The sequence below is a fragment of the Nerophis lumbriciformis genome, linkage group LG23, assembly GCF_033978685.3.
Source record: "Nerophis lumbriciformis linkage group LG23, RoL_Nlum_v2.1, whole genome shotgun sequence".
NCBI classification, from domain to species: domain Eukaryota; kingdom Metazoa; phylum Chordata; class Actinopteri; order Syngnathiformes; family Syngnathidae; genus Nerophis; species Nerophis lumbriciformis.
This window is the reverse complement of record NC_084570.2, coordinates 15,067,501-15,087,242: the sequence shown is the minus strand read 5'-3', so window position 1 is coordinate 15,087,242 and position 19,742 is coordinate 15,067,501. Positions and strand designations below refer to the sequence as shown.

The 19,742-nt window shown below is 40.7% G+C and overlaps 1 protein-coding gene and 1 long non-coding RNA gene across 4 annotated transcripts in view; one reads left to right on the top strand and one right to left on the bottom strand.

Moving 5' to 3' along the window:
* Window positions 1-19,742, bottom strand: part of LOC133622363 (rho GTPase-activating protein 6-like) — a 131,454-nt gene that overhangs the window by 10,316 nt on the left and 101,396 nt on the right. For all 3 annotated transcript variants that reach the window (XM_061985009.1, XM_061985010.1, XM_061985011.1), the window contains exons 2-9: window positions 16,365-16,524; window positions 8,608-8,679; window positions 4,044-4,192; window positions 3,836-3,964; window positions 1,952-2,147; window positions 1,795-1,850; window positions 1,306-1,456; window positions 1,087-1,235 (exon numbers count right to left, since the gene is read on the bottom strand). In XM_061985009.1, coding sequence (XP_061840993.1) covers window positions 1,087-1,235; window positions 1,306-1,456; window positions 1,795-1,850; window positions 1,952-2,147; window positions 3,836-3,964; window positions 4,044-4,192; window positions 8,608-8,679; window positions 16,365-16,524 — 1,062 coding nt within the window. The remainder of the gene's footprint in view (window positions 1-1,086; window positions 1,236-1,305; window positions 1,457-1,794; window positions 1,851-1,951; window positions 2,148-3,835; window positions 3,965-4,043; window positions 4,193-8,607; window positions 8,680-16,364; window positions 16,525-19,742) is intronic.
* The window catches only part of LOC133622364 (uncharacterized), a 70,323-nt gene that overhangs the window by 15,853 nt on the left and 34,728 nt on the right, over window positions 1-19,742 (top strand). The window contains exon 2 of the long non-coding RNA XR_009817765.1: window positions 4,050-4,223. This is a non-coding gene — a long non-coding RNA (uncharacterized lncRNA). The remainder of the gene's footprint in view (window positions 1-4,049; window positions 4,224-19,742) is intronic.

Sequence of the window (19,742 nt, the reverse complement as noted above, 5' to 3'; positions counted from 1 at the left end):
TTTTTTGGGGAAATGTATTTGATAAAACCCATCACCAAGAATAGACATTTGAAAGGCAATTCAAAATAAATAAAGAATAGTAAACAACAGGCTGAATAAGTGTACGTTATATGACGCATAAATAACCAACTGAGAACGTGCCTGGTATGTTAACGTAACATATTATGGTAAGAGTCATTCAAATAACTATAAAATATAGAACATGCTATGCGTTTGCCAAACAATCTGTCACTCCTAATCGCTAAATCCCATGAAATCTTATACGTCTAATCTCTTACGTGAATGAGCTAAATAATATTATTTGATATTTTACGGTAATGTGTTAATAATTTCACACATAAGTCGCTCCTGAGTATAAGTCGCACCACCGGCCAAACTGCGACTTGTAGTCCGAAAAATACGGTAACTAAAGACAAAACCTCAAACTGGCTTGGAAGGGAAAAAAAAACATTGTGTTGTTAGTATCCAACGTCAGAAAGAGCAGATGATCATGGATAAATATGTTTTCGTATACATACGCAAGATACGACACCACACTCTTTGTTTTCCTTCAAACAAGTCAACGGTCTCGTCTACAAAAAGCAATTTCCGGTACAGGTGTCAAATTATTAAAAAAACGTTTCTGCTGAGTGTTGATTTTTATTTTTGTTATATAAGACAAAATAAAAATCTAACCTTTTGTTTGTTCAAGTATTTTAACCTTTTTTTGAGGTGCAAAAAGTCTCAAATAAGATATTGCTTTGTTCACTTTAATGAAAGACTGTTTTCGAAAAGTATTTTTAATTATTTGTAATTAACTTTGGAAGACTTACCGTATAGGTGCTAGAGCTACATACATGTGACGTCACACTTAGTGATCAGTCAGTATACGGTACTACATATTATAACCATTGTGTGATGTTTTTTGCCTGGACCCCAGGAAGAATAGTCTCCACTGCAGTGTAGACTAATGGGGATCCTTAATAAACTAAACTAAACTAAAAAAAAACATGTGTTTATTACATCATAGCTTTGACTAATTGTCCACTATGGACAAAATCTAAGATTTGACTATAAAATTGAAGACAGCCCAAAGTGAGAGTTCACCTCTTGTCCATCCTTGTCCAGTCGGTCATGGGCGTGGTCAGCCACGGTGGACAGGAACTCCAGGAGACGATGGAGAGTATCACTGTTGCATGCTGGGAGCAGGTAGACCAGAAGCTGGGTGACATTGTGCTGCTCCTCTGGATCCAACACTGCAACAACAGCAACCAAATCAGATACCAAGCGTAGGTGTCCTGGAATGACATTCACTTCCAAGCGTACATGTTGTGTTAATGAAGGCGGTGTAGAGCTCTTTGGTGAGGAGCGGGTCGGGCATGTCCCTGAGGAACTCTTTCAATAAGGCGGCCACGTCATGAACGCTGTGCTCCTCATCTAATTGGACATCAAAGCCGCGGTCAAACTCCTCACGTAACTGAAGCAGAAACAAAAAGTCAAAAATTTGATGGATTTCTGTTTTTAATGAAGTGTGTAATTATTTGTTTGAAAAACGATACTACTATCCAGAACATTAGGGAAAGCTGCATAGAAATACAGTAGTAGCTCGGAATACAAAACAGAGTCGCCCATTGAAATCAATGTATCCCATGCCTAACATGTAACATGCCTTTTTAAAAAGAAATATAAGACATTGATAAACCAGTGGTTTCAGTTCTGAACACTGTCATGGGACCAATTGAGCTTGTAAGTTGAGGTAACTCACTTCTTCAAGATGGTAGAGATGAAATATATCATGCATTAGGCAACACTAACCTGCCGAACTCTCTTCTTGGAGCTTCCAACTCTGAAAATTCCGACAGTCTGCAAACCTGAGGGTTCAAAAGGGGAAACAAAAAAGCCGTAATTATAAATGTAGCTTAATTAAGGTTACTGCGGAAATGAAGCCTCGGTCTATGACATAACAGCCTACCGTATTTCTCAATGTGTTGGCAGCAACTGTCGACCACACGGGGCACCTGCCGGTATATCGGGTTGAGGCTCAACCGTTTGTCCCTTTGTTTCTCCTTCTTATTTGGTGTCTCGGCAGGCAGGGAGAGCTGCAGCGCCTCCAGCAGGCGAGACTGGTTGTCGTCCAGGTCAGTGATTGAATCCACTGACATCCCACCCTGAAGCCGAAACAAGCATTTTATATTCGAGAAGGTTGATCTAAACCAGGGGTGTCCAAAGTGTGACCCAATACTGACGCTAATACACTCAAAGTTCGATATAGTGCGGTCGTGGTGGTCCATAAAATACTGATCGCGGTATTCCCGAGATTGCATTATATACTATAACCCTTGTTTTTTACCATTTTCTTTTCGAAATACAATAAAATGATCTCAAAGCAGACGTGACGTGAATGGTGGATTTTGCTCCCACGCCACAGAATAGGGCGGGCAGTGAATTTGGACATCAACGGTTCGATATTTTGTCATTTTTATTTAGTAACAAACAGTTTTATCCGACAAAGTAAACAAACAGTTCACACTGATGTTGGTTTGGCAGGGCTCTTTGTCATCAAAGCTAAGTCCTAGCTTTCTATTTTGTGTGCTTCTAAATATTTTACAGCCTTCTTCAACACATTGTGTAGTCTTACCGAATTTCCAAAGCACTTGCTCTCTTTGTTTCACTGCTGGCTAGGTGCTAAACTAGTGGAGCTAAGCTAGCCCTGGTCTGAAACCCTCACTCCGAAGACAAATAAATCGACTTGGTGAAGGAAAAACCTAAGTATGGCTTTGTGTTTTTCTTGCGCCCTTCTCATGGAGAGGTTGTCTCTGCTAGAGGGATGGGTCTGCCAGTTAGCTAGCGTTAGCCGTATTGAGCTAAGGGGACGGCGTGGCACAGTTGGGAGAGTGGCTGTGCCAGCAACCTGAGGGTTCCTGGTTCAATCCCCACCTTCTACCATCCTAGTCACGTCCGTTGTGTCCTTGAGCAAGACACTTCACCCTTGCTCCTGATGGGTCCTGGTTAGCGCCTTGCATGGCAGCTCCCGCCATCAGTGTGTGAATGTGTGTGTGAACGTGGAAATAGTGTCAAAGTGCTTTGAGTTCCTTAAAAAGGTAGAAAAGCGCTATACAAGTATAACCCATTTACCGTTTACCATCTAACCAGCCTAGTCAGTAGCAGCCCTAAACGGCCTACGAACTACAGCTAAGATGCATGAAAGACTTTGCTTGTTAGCTAGTCCCACACCCCAGTTCACCAGCCCCCAAAAAATAATACAAATTTATAATCAACAGATCTGAAGTGGATCCTGAGATTTATGCGTTTGAAGTTAAAAAATAATATATATTAATATACGACTTATGTTTAATACTTTTATGAGCGGGGCTTTTTTGGATCGCTGAAACCTTTTAGTCTGACTATTTAAAAAATACTCAATCAACAGCAGTTTTGTTATGAATGATTCACTTATTTAAAGCTCTAATTACTTCACATCAAATATTCCATTTTGAAAAATGTTTCGGGGAAAATATTGCATATTTTGTGTTTTTGCCAAAATAAAACGGGTTTTCTTGATTTAAAAAAAGAAAAGGGGCATAAAACCCATTCAAAAAATAAAAAACTATGGCAACAGATTTGAAATTGATCGATAGATATTTAGGTGTTGGAAAAAAAATGACGGCTTATTTTAAACACTTAAATGACTGAGACCTTCAACATTCACCAAAATGGAAGGGAGCTGTAATGGTTTTGAAAATCAAAATCATCAAAATGGCCCCCGCATGCTTAAATTTTTCAGTGTGCGGCCCTCAGTGAAAAAGTTTGGATACCCCTGATCTAAACGGACAGAAAACACACCCGACTCTCTCACCCGTCTGCGCACTCGCGGTGCAGCCTCAGGTGTGTTGGGCGACGTCGACTCATTGGCTGTCTCCGATGTGGAGCTCAATGAGGAGTTGCTGCTCGAGAGCTCCTTATTAGACGACCGCTTCGTGGCAAACTGTTGGCGATGCAATAGTTCAGTATGCTTAATGACCAGAGACTGCGGATTTCAAAATGAGATGCTCGTGCTTATTGACCTGCAGAATGGAGGAGACGAGATCGGACGAGTCCTTGTGCTCCTCTCGCTGTGGCGGAAATTGGCGAAAGCCGTCCTGGCGCTGCCTGTGCGTCCTGTCGTTGGCGATGACCTGCGAGAGGGGTATACTGAAGGCTTGAGGGACGCCTTCTGGGAGACACAAAAAGAAGAAGCCATGAAGGTAGATGACGAAGTTACATGACAAAAATCACACAATGCTTTAGCAGCAGGAAATAAAAAGGCCGTACAGTGGCTCGGACAAAGCTTTTTTACATGCTACTCGTAAAACCTTACACCAGTTCAAGCACAGATGTTCTGTGAATGTAAAGACATCACAGGAAGTCAAGTGGGTTGGAAAATGACAACATACTGACCACTAAATGTGGTGCCTTTGACCACCTTTATTGGCCCTCAACCTCAATCAAGTTATGCAACTGTATTTTGTCATCTTTATGACTTTTGAAGATGTGTAAGGAAACAGTGAAAGGAAAGACAAAGAACTGTAGCCCAAAACCACAACTGAAAGGCTCGTGGTTCAACATGACCACGAACCCGGCTGCGTAGCAGATTTACTCCACAAACTCGCAGCGTCACGCACATCTGGTGAACACAAGGCCCGGGCAACATGCAGCCCAGCACGTATGCACAAAAGCCCCTTCTGGGCCGCACGATCCACCTGTGTCAAGACCACATCGATCAAACCAGGCCGGTCTCCTCATGTGCGACGTCTTACCTGGCAAGTGCTAAGACTTGAGAGAGAATGAATGAGAATGAGTCAGGCTCGGTCTTTCTTGAGAACTTTGCCAGTTGTTAAAAAACACCATGCAAGGCGATGAGTCATAACTCCCAGAATGTTCCCTGCATGCCGTCCACAAATCAAATCCATTATGTATTAAAAAAAAAAAAGTTGTTATTGTTTTCAGCTCCGTTGGACATGTTGAGGAAAGATCACAGTGTGTTTTATTCTTTCGACTGTGTTTATTTGCATATCAGTAGCATCAGTGGCGGGCCGTGCGTTTCCCACCTAGGCCTTCAGTGATGTCCGACTTCAATGATTACCTCTCAAAATACCATCATTTATGTCACCACATGACCATTGCTGGAGAAATACTATACATAAACACATTTACGCACTACTGGACATTGTACAAAACGGGTTATTTCCTGGCGCATTTAAAAATCAATAAACCCGCATCAGCAATTAAAACATATCTTATGTGGTACTGTCAAAATTAAAATTGCAAAAAACATATTAAACATGAAAAAATAAAGAAATAAAATATCTGAACTCACATTTCATCGCCGGGAGAGCTGAGCTCGCTTCCGTGGTTGGCCGACGTGGTCTCACAAGATGTAGTTTCTCTTTAAATATCCTTCTTGAAAATGGCCTTGCAAATATATGTGTTGTCTTGTCTAATCATAAAAAAATAAGACGAAGCGTGCTGGCTGAGTTCTTAAAGTTTACTCCACAGCGTGCTCATCGATAACATCAAGCTGCCGGCATGTCTACATTTAACAACCTAAACGGGGCTACTGCGCATGGTCTTCGCTACTGTGGCATGCTGGGTAATGGAGTTCTTATGTTACCTAGCTCATAACATCACAATATATATCTGCCTTAGGCCATCTAGGAGGCCTTACTGACAACAACTCGTGATCTGATTGGCTATCGCAACTGTCTGTCAAATGTTTGTGTCCGTTCACTTACAGTGTACGGACGCCCGCATTGTTGATTCTAAAGGCCTCGGGCAGATTTGGTAGAGCATGGCAACATAAGCTCGCTGACTTCTGATTGGATAAAAACTCTATAACCTAAAATCAGCAGCGCTGGAAAGAGCATAGTATGACATGAAGAGAATATGAATATTTTTAGATATTTAGGGAAAGTAAATTAAAAAATTACTTTCATCTTTAATTATGATTAATAATGACTGTTTCGTAAACGTAAAGGGTCTGCCAAGATGAAATCACAGTTGCACAGGAAGTCATTTCACAATAGAAGCACAGTGTATGTACCGAAACACATACATATTAATTCTTGTTATAACGATGTAAAAATCTCATATCACGGTTATTGTGACCAAAGTTATCATGGTTATCATTATTATCACGGTATTGTTGAATGTGCTTTTTATATACAAAGTGAAATCTTTCACGCTTTGTTAAAAAAATAACTAATACATTGACACACAATATACTTACTTGGCAAAAGAAACATTGTTCTGGATTTTAAGAGCCATTTTAATTTCAGTGTTTGAATGTTTTTTTTCCATTTAATCTGTACAAGTTTTAGATTTTTTTTGTATTGATAAAGGCAAATTGAGTATTCACTGGCCCCATTTTAGCCAAGATGCAGCCCTGGTGTGATGTCCAAAGGAGGTTAGTCCCTTAAATGTTTCCCCTCATCTAAAGGGACCAAATCCGCCACCATAAAAACATGGCTTGGAGAAATACGTGGTTTCCTTTTGGCACATAAAAATTACTAGAAAGCAACTAACAATTTGCAGTCATGCTGTTACGATAGGCTACACATTCAATATTAGCTAATGTAGTAGCTAAACTTTGCCGAATAGCCATCATTTGGTGACAACACGAGTGTGTGTTACGTGGGTCGTAAGATGGAGGATATATAATGTTTACAACACTTTTGAAAGTTAGCTCTGTTAGGCAGCCTCGTAAAGATTGCAAATAGTCACTTTAAGGCAGCAAATTAATCAAAATTAATCAAATACACTAACCGACAACTACACAAAACTCTCGTTGATAAGTTGACAGCTAGTCTCAAAAACATGTTGGGATTCAGTTTTATGCTCCTGCCTATTTTTGTTTTTTTTAATCTTCTTTAGAAGAGTTTTTATCAATGATTTACATTGTAATCGTAAACCCCTTAGTTATTGTATTTATTTGCATTTCATGTTATTTTTTTCCCAAAGAAAATATTTATAGTGTTGTGACTTGAGTTGCACATTCAGCCACAGAGACGGCATTAAGAACTCCGTAGTATTCATTATTATTTATTCAGAAAAATCCATATGTTCCATTTCCATCATGTTCTATTATATCAGTAGTGTCACTCTTGTTTTCGTCAAGGGCCACATTGCAATTAGAGCTGTCCTTAGAAGGCCGTTTGTCACAGCGAATAATATATGAATTTGCTTGTACATTTTTTAATATTATACATTTTTTTATGTTCACTGTAAAAAAAAATTCAACTCAAATTTTACTGCAGTAAAAAGTGTTTTTTACAGTAAATGGAAAAACTGTCAGCTTACTGGCCAGAATGTTACTGTAAAATGTACTGTGGTTTTACAACGTCTGCCTGTAAATGGAAAAACGGCACCACTGTTATTTTTTTTGTATTATGGCAAAAAATGTGTGACCCTTTTTCCGTTTACACGGTATAAACAAGCGTAGATTTTTCCATGAAAAAAACCGCTCAGTTGACAGAATTTTACTGTAATAAAAAAAAGTGTTTTTTTAATTTAAAGTTAATATGCTGTAAAAACCACCATAAATGTAACCCCTAAAACCTGCAGTGAACAATTTAATGGTTAACTTGCTCTGAAATCATAATTCCAGCAGATATCTACAGCATTTGTTTTTACTTTAACCCCAAAAATTGTTTGGAAAGTATGATGATAACAATATTTGTTGCAATATTGGTTAATATTAAAGATGAAAACATTTGCAATTTCATGCAGTATGTACTTTTTTTAATGTCCAAACGGAAAGAACAAATACATTTAGTAAGCAAAGATATGGTACCTTATTGACGCATATTTTCCCCAGGCCTTCAAGGGCCACATAAAATGACCTGGCCCGCAAGCCTTGAGTTTGACACCTGTGTATTATATAGTTTAAAAATGCCTGCTCAATGGAAAAGTTATTTTTGTCTTCTTTTTTAATACAGACATTTCATAATAACACATTGTAGAACAGTAATTACAATACCGAACCTTGACACAGTAAAAGTGTTATATTACAGTGGTAATCTCAGGTAGGTTATTGATACAAAACTTTTAACTGAAAACAAAAAATATATTTTTTTTAAATACACTTATCTAAGTCATGAAAACAATCACCTGTATGTGAAACGTTTATCTTTTTAACCATAGATGCACCCTAAACATACGTTTCTGCTTTGCCCTTGTCATTGATGAATGAAGGGTTGTTGCAGCCTTACATTGCACAATATCAGCTCGTGCTAACAACCTGACACCCTCCTGCTAAGACGCCTGACATCTTCAGCACGGTCCGCTAAGTGCATCTGTGCATGCATTCTTGAATTTCAATGTGCCTTTACTGAGATCAGAGCCCACACTCACAAGTTTGATAAGGAAAGCCTCCAATCTCTCTAAAATGCCCGCATGTTCTACAGCCAACAATGCTGAGCCAACCCCCCACCCCACTAACATAAACACAAACTGTAAACAGATACTTTATTTTTATAGCCTCTCTGTTCACCTGCAATGTAGGGGCGGACTTGTAGCAGCACAGGGGACTAAAGGGAGTGAGCAAGGTGAAGAAAAACCCTGCTAAGTACTTGTTTAAAGACCTTGGCATACCTTTGTCTTTACTCTTCTCTTTGGCTAAAGAATCCAGCTTCCTCCTCAGCGACTTTTTCCTCTTCTGTCCATCTGTGCAGGGACAAAAGACAATAATTATCAACTGGACAACATGATGCGTATTCAGATATTCATAAACTAAATAAGGAATGCAGTTGTATACTACACTGATTGAAAAATGGAAGTTTTGGTGAAAATCTGAAAATAAAATACATCAATTCATACATCATGCGGTTTAATAGTAAATGGATTATTGTTGGATTAGTTAAGTACCATATTTTTCTGACCGCAAAGCGCACCGGATTATAAGACGCACTGCCGATGAACGGGTCTATTCAGGTCTATTTTCTTATAAAAGGGTAATATTACGATTTAAAACCATTCCTTGTGGTCTACATAACATGTAATGGTGGTTCTTTGGTCAAAATGTTGCACAGATTATGTTTTACAGACCGTTTTCAAGCCGCTTTCTGACCGTCTTTTCAGAATGTGCCATTTTGTGGCCGGTCTTATTCACATGGCTCCACTTTGACAGCGTTTTCTCTCTGTCGACTTTGTTGTACCAGTAGTTTTTAGCGCTTCCATAGCGGGTCTACCAACAGATATGCGTTAGAACTGTACACTACTTTTAATTAGAAATGGCAACAGCGAGGGATGAATGCCCCACAACAAGAAGACAGAGAAAAGGGAGTTTATTGACTACGGCGCAAACTATAATGGCGGACACGCGCACATTTTTGGGACTTATGCAGATCCCAAATACACATCAGCAGGTATCAATAAGTAAGAACAGTTGGTTTTGCATAAAAATTGCAAATTGATATGTCTTCTAATATGTGCCATTTTGCGGTCCTTCTACACACCATAATAATACCCGTATATTGAAGCACAGTACGTCTGACTACAATAGCCGACAATCCTTTAAGCGATGTGGCTTCATAGCTTACCAAAGTCGTATTAAAACATTTTGACAGATTTTTCAGCGCTTTGTGTAATATTCTATATTCTCAATGAAATATCAAAGTTTTGGTGTTGCTTGCTGATGGATATTTGCTGGCATCATTTATTGAACATGCGTCAACTTGCAGTCTACTCATGTATCTCTAATTTGTGACTGCCATTTACCGGTCACACTTATCATTACAACATGTACCAAATAAAATTGCTTTGAGGTCGGTCAGCACAACCAAAATGAATACGTACATTAGGTGCACCGGGTTATGGTGTTTTGACCACGCCCCCGACCAAGATGGCGCCAGTATGTGCTTTGGCCTGCCGTCTCTCGCTGTCAGCTCTGTTCGTTTTTGTGTTGTTTGCGCCTATTTTCGTCTCTGTCAGCTCACTGCTTGTGTATGACCGCCAAACACTGTTGGATCTTTGCCCCTCTCCCACTGATATGATCAACTTCGACGTTGGTTTTTCGACGTCCCAGTCAGCGTTTTCACCTGGCCGGATTCCTGCCTTCCTTTCCCGCCCCCGGGGTCCTCTCCCCCGGCGGAAGCGTCTCCGGCGCCGCGGTAAACGTGGCGGCCAGCTGGTGAAAGTTAGGGCACTCCTGGCCCGGCTTCCCGTGGCTTCCCGAAGGAGGAATTGTGCGGTATCCGGTCTCCTCCTGCACCCACGCTCGCTCGATCCCATCGGCTCCTGGCTGGTTCCTATCGTTGGTTTGGAGGAAGAGGCTTGCCGCCGTCGCTCCTGCTGTACCCGCCCCCGGAGGCGCGGGGTGGATTCCCGCCACCTGCGGGCTGTGTGTCGGGCCCCACCCGGATTAACTGCGGCCCTGGACGTGCTGGCCCCCGCCAGGTTCGGTCTTGTGAACGCAAGATCTTTGACAAACAAAACGTTTATCCTGAAGGATTTATTCACTTCCCGCGGACTGGACTTCCTCTGTGTGACGGAGACATGGCTGAGAGCCGGTGAGTCCGCCCCTCTTAATGAACTTCTGCCTCCGGAGTGTTCCTACTTTAATTCCCCACGGCCGTCCGGTTGAAAAGGAGGAGGATTAGCAGTCGTTTTTAAAAATGACTTTAAATGCCGTCAGATCCGCCTACAATCCTCCTTTTCAAGCTTCGAACTGTGCATGTTTGAACTGGGTCTTTCTGATGTCGTCCTGTGTGCCGTCATCTATCGACCACCCAAGTACCACAAAGACTTTATAACTGACTTTTCTGAATTTCTGGCTGAAATCCTGCCCAAATATGATCGTGTTCTTATTGTGGGTGATTTTAATATTCACACCTGCTGTCCAGACGAGCCGCTTTCCAGGAGCTTCCTGAATATAATCGACTCATTTAACTTTGTACAGTCTGTGTGTGGTTCTACACATGAACGCGGGCATACACTCGATTTAGTGCTCTCGTATGGTTTGTGTGTTTTTAATTTGGACATTTGCGACGCTGTGTTCTCTGATCACATGCCGATCTTGTTTGATATTCCCATGCAGTGTCCAGTTAAATTGTGCGCTCCGCCCCAACGCTCTCGCATGTTTAATTCTTCGTCTCCTGCTCGGTTCACCTCTATTTTTTCGACTCTTTGTGATGATAATTCTGCAGCCTCTGTATGTCTGAATACTGAAGAGTTGGTTTCTGGGTTCAACTCTATTTGTTTACAAACACTGGACACGATCGCGCCTTTCAAATGCCGCCGCGCTAAAGCCACACCTCAGCCCTGGTTGAATGACGTCACTCGGGCTGCCAGGCGCGTATGTAGAAGAGCAGAGAGAAAATGGAAAAAAGACAGGCTGCATGTGTCCTTTGCCATTTTTAAAGAAAGCCTGTTTTCCTTTCAGATGACTGTAAAAGCAGAAATGAATATATATCTATCTCAGATTATATCTTCTAACTGTAACAACCCCAGAGTTCTGTTTAAAACTATTAACACTGTCATTGATGCTCCCAAATCTGTTGGTTTTGATGCTTCTTTTGAATTCTGTGAAAATTGTTTCCATTTTTTCACTGACAAAATTGTGTCAACTAGAGCCAGTCTATCTCAGCCTTCATATGACCCTTCTGTTCCTCTGCATTTCTCTTCTGTTTTCCATCAGTTTGAGCCGGTGTCCTTTTCTTTTTTAAGTGACACAGTTAGTCATATGAAGCCCTCTGGTTCTCCTGCAGATGCCCTCCCACCTCGCCTGTTTAAGGAGGTACTTGCTACTATTGGATCAAGTGTCCTTAACATTATCAATAGTAGCCTCTCTTCTGGAATAGTTCCAGTAGAGTTTAAACATGCAGTGGTACGACCTCTACTTAAAAAACCCAGCCTCGACCCCTCTCTCCTCTCTAACCTCAGACCTATCTCTAATCTTCCATACATTTCCAAAATATTAGAGAAGGTTGTCTACAGTCAGTTGTTGCCCTTCTTAGAGGATAATGGTATCACTGAGCTGTTCCAGTCCGGTTTTAAAGCCCTCCACAGCACAGAGTCAGCGCTTCTAAAAGTTTTTAACGATATCCTCCTGTCCACTGATTCTGGTAAATATGTTGTCCTGGTGCTTTTAGATCTGTCTGCTGCGTTCGACACCGTCGACCACGCCACCTTAATCACTCGTCTTGAGAACTGTGTGGGCATTAAGGGCGCCGCCCTCAACTGGTTCCGGTCGTACCTAACCGACAGGAGTTTTTGTGTAAAAGTAGACAGTTTTATGTCGTCCACAGCTCCTTTACCACATGGGGTCCCCCAGGGCTCAATCCTTGCCCCAATTTTATTTGCGCTTTACCTTCTCCCCCTTGGTTCTATTTTTAGGAAGTACAGTATTGCATTTCATTTTTACGCCGATGATTGCCAGATTTATTTTCCCATGGCACAAAATAACACGGTTCAACATCTTATTGACTGCCTGCACGACATCAAAGTCTGGCTTTCAGCTAACTTCCTGAGCCTAAATGAAGATAAAACAGAAGTTATGTTGTTCGGTCCAAGTCGCTCTCCCTAACCCAACGTTGACCTCGGCACTCTGACCCCGTATCTCAGCGACTGTGTCACAAACCTGGGGGTAAAGTTTGACTCAGATTTTAAATTCGAAAAACAAATCAGCAGCGTCGTTCAAAAAAGCTTTTATCAATTACGCCAAATAGCGAAAGTGAAACCGCTTCTATCAAGTCATGATCTTGAGAAATTAATCCACGCCTTTATCTCGACTCGTCTTGATTACTGTAATGCCCTGTATGTTGGCATTAGCCAGGCCTCCCTCGCCCGCCTGCAGCTCGTGCAGAACTCTGCTGCTCGTCTGCTAACACAGACCCGCAGACGTGAGCACATCACCCCTATTTTAGCGTCCCTTCACTGGCTCCCTGTGCGTTACCGAATACATTTTAAACTCCTTTTATTTGTTTTTAAATGTCTAAACAACCTCGCGCCAACCTATCTCTCCGACCTCCTTCAGCCTTACTGCCCCACCCGATCCTTAAGATCAGCCGATCAGCTGCTGTTGACGGTCCCTGACACAAGGCTGAAGCTTAGAGGTGACAGAGCTTTCGCCGTTGCTGCTCCCAAGCTCTGGAACGACCTACCCCTGAGTGTTAGACAAGCCTCCTCTCTTCCTGTTTTTAAATCTCTCTTAAAAACATACTTTTATTCCATGGCTTTTAACACTGAGTGATATCCATCCTGCAATGGCGCCCCATAATACACCTGCTGTGAACCTGTTTTTATTTATTCTATTTTAATTATTTATTTTTTATCGTGTTCTGTTTGTGTTGTGTTGTGTTTGCTCGGTACTCGTTTTATCTTTTAACCTGTTCATTGTACAGCACTTTGGCTACCCCTGTGGTAAATTTTAAATGTGCTTTATAAATAAAGTTGATTTGATTTGATTTATAAGGTGCACTGTCGATTTTTGAGAAAAGAAAGGGTTTTAGGTGCAACTTATAGTCTGAAAATTACGATAGCATAGATTGGGGTCAGGTTTGGCCAATTTTTGGTGTGCCGAGTGATGTTCCAATCTGAACAACACGAGAAATAAGTGCTTAGTAATGTTTAAGAAGTGTAGATGGAAGCACGTTACAGCAGAAAGTAAGCAGGAAATGAACAAGTAGATTAATAAGAGTCTAGGGAGAGGATAATATAACAACAACTGTTGGTGTGTCAGTATTGTCACAGTCGGAACACGACATCTAAGAGGAGGGCGGATCGATCCATAAATTGGTGGTGTCGATTCCAAATGTAGTATCAGTATGTGATCGATACTAAAGATATTGGGTCAACATTTTGATTTTCTTAAAATGATTTGTTGTTGTTGTGAATGTTCATACATTTAGGTAATAATTCCCTGAACATAAGAGGACTTTGAAGGCAAAAAGCAAAGGATTTAAGTGAGTAGTTTGTTTTGTTTTTTTAATTTTGTTTAGGTATTGTGTACGATAATTTTGTTTTAATCAAACAAGTGTCTGTAATAAAAGAGAATTAGGAACGAGTTTGAATATTGTGTTGATAATCGTTAATCTGTCAATAGCACACACCATACAGTAAATACCTGGGATCAATATCGGTCAATCTCACTAATGGATGATTATATCGGAATGGGCAGCATTAAACCCCGATCAGAACATCCCTGGTAATATGTGCTCTTAATTGAGCAGCGGTCTAAAACACAACATATGTCAATATAAACAATCATATAATCATAGATGCATATTACTTAGAGATACAAACTCTCCAAAGTAGAAGAGTATTAAAGAGCATCCAGTAACAACGTGTCCGCAATATTCAACTTACTGTGCCATGATCTTAGCTTAATATATTATTGTGGCCACTTGGTGTTGCCAAAACAACAATTACCAATTTACTTCAATTCATAGGGGTCATATTATGATTTTTTCTACATTTAAAACACTTCTTTGTGGTCTACATAACATGTAATGGTGGTTCTTCGGTCAAAGATCTGACTGGCCCTTCAAGATGCGCCGTTTTGTGGTCGGTCTTATTTACGTGCCTCCACTTCGACAGTATCTCGGACTACAAGCACTGTGGGTAAATTTCTACCATGTATAGAGCTATCCGCTGACGTCACATTTGGGAAAAACTTAACTAACTTGGCAAATTCCAAACGGCTCGCTTGAAGGAAGTATGAAGGAAGGCATGGTTGTTTTATAAATATCTCCGCCATGCCTCCATGGTTTGATTTCAAATTTTCGGGACTTACAAAGATCCCAAATACACAAAAACAGGCACCAACAGGAAAGAAAAGTTGGTTTTGCATCACATGTCCCCTTTAAAGACAGCATAAGTCCATTCCAGACAGTTAATAACAAATGCGTTCATTTTTTCCCCCCGCATTGTTCTGTGTTTGAGTGATTTCACTTGATCAAACCGTGTCTAATATTCCACATGACACAATAATAAAAGTATTTATGATTCCTGCTGATTGATATCAGATAAATATCGGTATCGCCCAGTACTAAAGGCTCTAATATCGTGATCGTATCAGTAGTTGTATGAGGACAACCCTTGTGCCTTCTTCTACAATGATTTACAGAAATATTAATTTTAAGAGACATAAGGGAATAAACGGTAGAAAATGGATGGATGGATTTTAAGTTTACATGTGTTTGTTGTCCTACAATCTGTTGAAAGACTATCATACATAATAAATGTCACAAAAATGTGTTGATATTGACCAAGAGGCTGGGTTGTAGCATGTTTAAAGGCTTGGAATTCTCCTGTGGAAACCCTCAGCAACTCTCTGTTTTTGTCAGGTCACTGTGCCGTCCTACATCCTGATAAAGCAACCTCAGTTTGAACTCCAGATGTTCTCCTGCATTGGATGAGTCACTCCCTGAAAAGCATCCATCTCCCACTGAACACGCCAGAGTAGCATTAGCCGCTTGCGTCATGGATCGGTTTTAGTTTCTACCGGTGTCCAAGAATCACGGACAAAGCTGCAAAGCCCCAACATGTTATTTGACTTTCACCATGTTTTTTTTTTTTTGATACCATTGCCCGCAAACAAGTTGGAGGTAGAAGGAGAGCTGAGAGTAAAGTAGGTGAGAAGCGGAGAGGAACTGGTGTGTGAGACTAGAGAAAGCAGATGTCATGGACAGCAAAGTGGGGGTAGGAGTAGAGATAGGAAATGGTTTGGATTTTTGACGGATGACTTGCAAAGCCAAATGGAAAACCGCCAATATGTAAAACCTCCTGGGCTCGACAATAACTCCACCTGTCTAATGAACTCTTGCTGCTTTTTTCTGTCCTATGACACTCTACAAAACACCCTAAACTCTCCTCCAGTCAACTAAAATGTAAAACACCGGCGCTGAAATAGCAAACCGATGTGTAGACATTTCAAAGTAACTCTCCTTGCTTTCATATGGCGGTTGTCAGGGGTTCTGGAAGTTATAAGCAACACTGACAAGAAGGTCGTAAAACATGGTTGGTGAAGATCTATCCTTTAGCAAGCCTGAGCTAAATCCACTGACTAGCGCTGCAGCTAACGATTATTTTAGTAATCCAGTGATCTATGGATTAGTTTGTTCGATTACAATGTAATCGGGTTAACCACACTGTATAGCCAAAATGTGTGTTTGAGGGAAAACAGTTGAAATAAACACATTTTCTGCTTCATAGATTTTTATAATAAATGTAAATCATCAACATTGGTCAGTAGGTTCGGTGTAGTTATTGAATATGATTAAACTCAAGAGTAAGATTATTCAGGGAGTGTTAATATTTGAGTACTGGAAAATATAAAAAGTTTAAGAAAATACCACCTAGTAAAAGCTATGTATATGACTTAAAGTGTGGCGAATAACACGTGATCTCACCTTTTGGCAAAGTTATCTGACATCCAACGTCATAGTCTTGATGCAAGCGGGCGTAGGCCACTTCCTGGAGTCGGGCTCTCTCCAGTTCCGATAGGCTCTGAATGGCGACCGGATTCAAGCGTACACTCTGGCCGGACAAGCTGTTCCAGGTGAAGTCACCCTGAGGTCGGAGCGGGGACAAAACATTGGTAATCAGTCACCTTGGTTACTGCCTGCTAGCCCTGGAACCAAAACAAAGGTGATGCAAACACACGGAAGGCTGGAAGTCAAAGCTGGATAAGGCATTATTACAGTAATTGGTGCTTCTTACCAACCTCCGCATTACCACTTCTCTCAGTGGACACGGAGGAATTTATGATCAGAGAGTGGGATGACTCATGGAAGCCACCCAAGTCTCAGTGCTCCCACAAATACATGACAGTTCAATACAATTTAGACAACACAAGAAGAAACTGCACAGCACACCTGTCTGCTTCAGAGAAGTGAATGTGATGACTCACACTGCTGTAACCTTACAGCAATCCCCCGTGGACGCATAGGTTCTTACAGGTGTTTTGTGAAGCACTTGGTTTTGGAATGCCAGCACACAGCTCTCCGTTCTCATAGTCCATCAGCAATTGCAAAATTTCGTCTGATCACCAATTAGTATGTTAGCAAACCATAGTTCTCCGAGGTTGACTCGTGACAACTCAAACTCATCCATCCCCATCAGGAATCCTGCTGTGCAGAAACCAGTTAGTCCGAGGAGAGGCCCTTTTATTTACCTTTTCCAACTGTTACCTTTTCCGAAACTACGGCGTAGAACGGGCATTGCATGTGTTCCTCATACAACATGTAAAAAATATTTAATTTATTGCTGACCTCTGACACTTTTATGGGCGGGTCCCTTTTGGATCCTAAGAGTAAGTGCATATAGTCAGTCATAAACTGGCACAAGGACTAAATCTTTGTGTGTGTGTGTGTGTGTGTGTGTGTGTGTGTGTGTGTGTGTGTGTGTGTGTGTGTGTGTGTGTGTGTGTGTGTGTGTGTGTGTGTGTGTGTGTGTGTGTGTGTGTGTGTGTGTGTGTGTGTGTGTGTGTGTGTGCTTTTGTGAGTCACCTTTTTTTGGAAGCACTTGTGAGAGCACTTGTGACTTCACTGCACATTGAGTAGGGTCCAAAAGCAAGAGTGTTGGCACTGCACTGAAATACTTCAAGTAAAAATACAGTCACGCCTAAAAGCAGTAATAATATTAATAATAATGACAATAAAAATGAAAAGCAAGATGACAAAGGGAGGAAAAAGAAAGCAAGTACAGTGGGACCTCAATCAATGGACTGATTGGCTGTTGAACATGGTTTGTATATCAAAAAGTTTGTAAAGTAAAGCAGAGTTTTTTAAGAAGAAACAATGTAAACATGACCAATTGTTTCTCGCCTTGACAAAAGTCCTTCTTTTAGTAAAATAAACGTTCCACCACATTCAATTACATTAAGGGGAAACCTTGTATATACATGTATGTTTATGTACTGTATATATATATATGTATGTACAAACCCCGTTTCCATATGAGTTGGGAAATTGTGTTAGATGTAAATATAAACCGTATACAATGATTTGCAAATCATTTTCAACCCATATTCAGTTGAATATGCTACAAAGACAACATATTTGATGTTCAAACTGATTTTTTTTTGCAAATAATCATTAACTTTAGAATTTGATGCCAGCAACACGTGACAAAGAAGTTGGGAAAGGTGGCAATAAATACTGATAAAGTTGAGGAATGCTCATCAAACACTTATTTGGAACATCCCACAGGTGTGCAGGCTAATTGGGAACAGGTGGGTGCCATGATTGGGTATAAAAACAGCTTCCCAAAAAATGCTCAGTCTTTCACAAGAAAGGATGGGGTGAGGTACACCCCTTTGTCCACAACTGCGTGAGCAAATAGCCAAACAGTTTAAAGAACAACGTTTCTCAAAGTGCAATTGCAAGAAATTTAGGGATTTCAACATCTACGGTCCATAATATCATCAAAAGGTTCAGAGAATCTGGAGAAATCACTCCATGTAAGCGGCATGGCCGGAAACCATCATTGAATGACCGTGACCTTCGATCCCTCATATGGCACTGTATCAAAAAACTACATCAATCTCTAAAGGATATCACCACATGGGCTCAGGAACACTTCAGAAAACCACTGTCACTAAATACAGTTTGTCGCTACATCTGTAAGTGCAAGTTAAAGCTCTACTATGCAAAGCAAAAGCCATTTATTAACAACATCCAGAAACGCCGCCGGCTTCTCTGGGCCCGAGATCATCTAAGATGGACTCATGCAAAGTGGAAAAGTGTTCTGTGGTCTGACGAGTCCACATTTCAAATTTTTTTGGAAATATTCGACATCGTGTCATCCGGACCAAAGGGGAAGCAAACCATCCAGACTGTTATCGACGCAAAGTTCAAAAGCCAGCACGTGTGATGGTATGAGGGTGCATTAGTGCCCAAGGCATGGGTAACTTACACATCTGTGAAGGCACCATTAATGCTGAAAGGTACATACAGCTTTTGGAACAACATATGCTGCCATCTAAGCGCCGTCTTTTTCATGGATACCCCTGCTTATTTCAGCAAGACAATGCCAAGCCACATTCAGCACGTGTTACAACAGCGTGGCTTCATAAAAAAAAGAGTGCGGGTACTTTCCTGGCCCGCCTGCAGTCCAGACCTGTCTCCCATCGAAAATGTGTGGCGCATTATGACGCGTAAACTACGACAGCGGAGACCCCGGACTGTTGAACGACTGAAGCTCTACATAAAACAAGAATGGGAAAGAATTCCACTTTCAAAGCTTCAACAATTAGTTTCCTCAGTTCCCAATCGTTTATTAAGTGTTGTTAAAAGAAAAGGTGATGTAACACAGTGGTGAACATGCCCTTTCTACTTTGGCACGTGTTGCAGCCATGAAATTCTAAGTTAATTATTATTTGCAAAAAAAAAAAAAAAAGTTTATGAGTTTGAACATCAAATATCTTGTCTTTGTAGTGCATTCAATTGAATATGGGTTGAAAAGGATTTGCAAATCATTGTATTCCGTTTATATTTACATCCAACACAATTCCCCAACTCATATGGAAACGGGGTTTGTATATATAAATATGTATGCATACATATATATGTATGTATGTATGTATATAGATAGATAGATATATATATATATATATATATATATATATATATATATATATATATGTATGTATGTATGTATGTATGTATGTATGTATGTGTGTGTGTGTGTATATATATATATATATATATATATATATATATATATAGTGCCATACATTGGCTACGTAGGGTGTCCGGTCTTTAGAATGCACCAGTCAGGCTAGTACA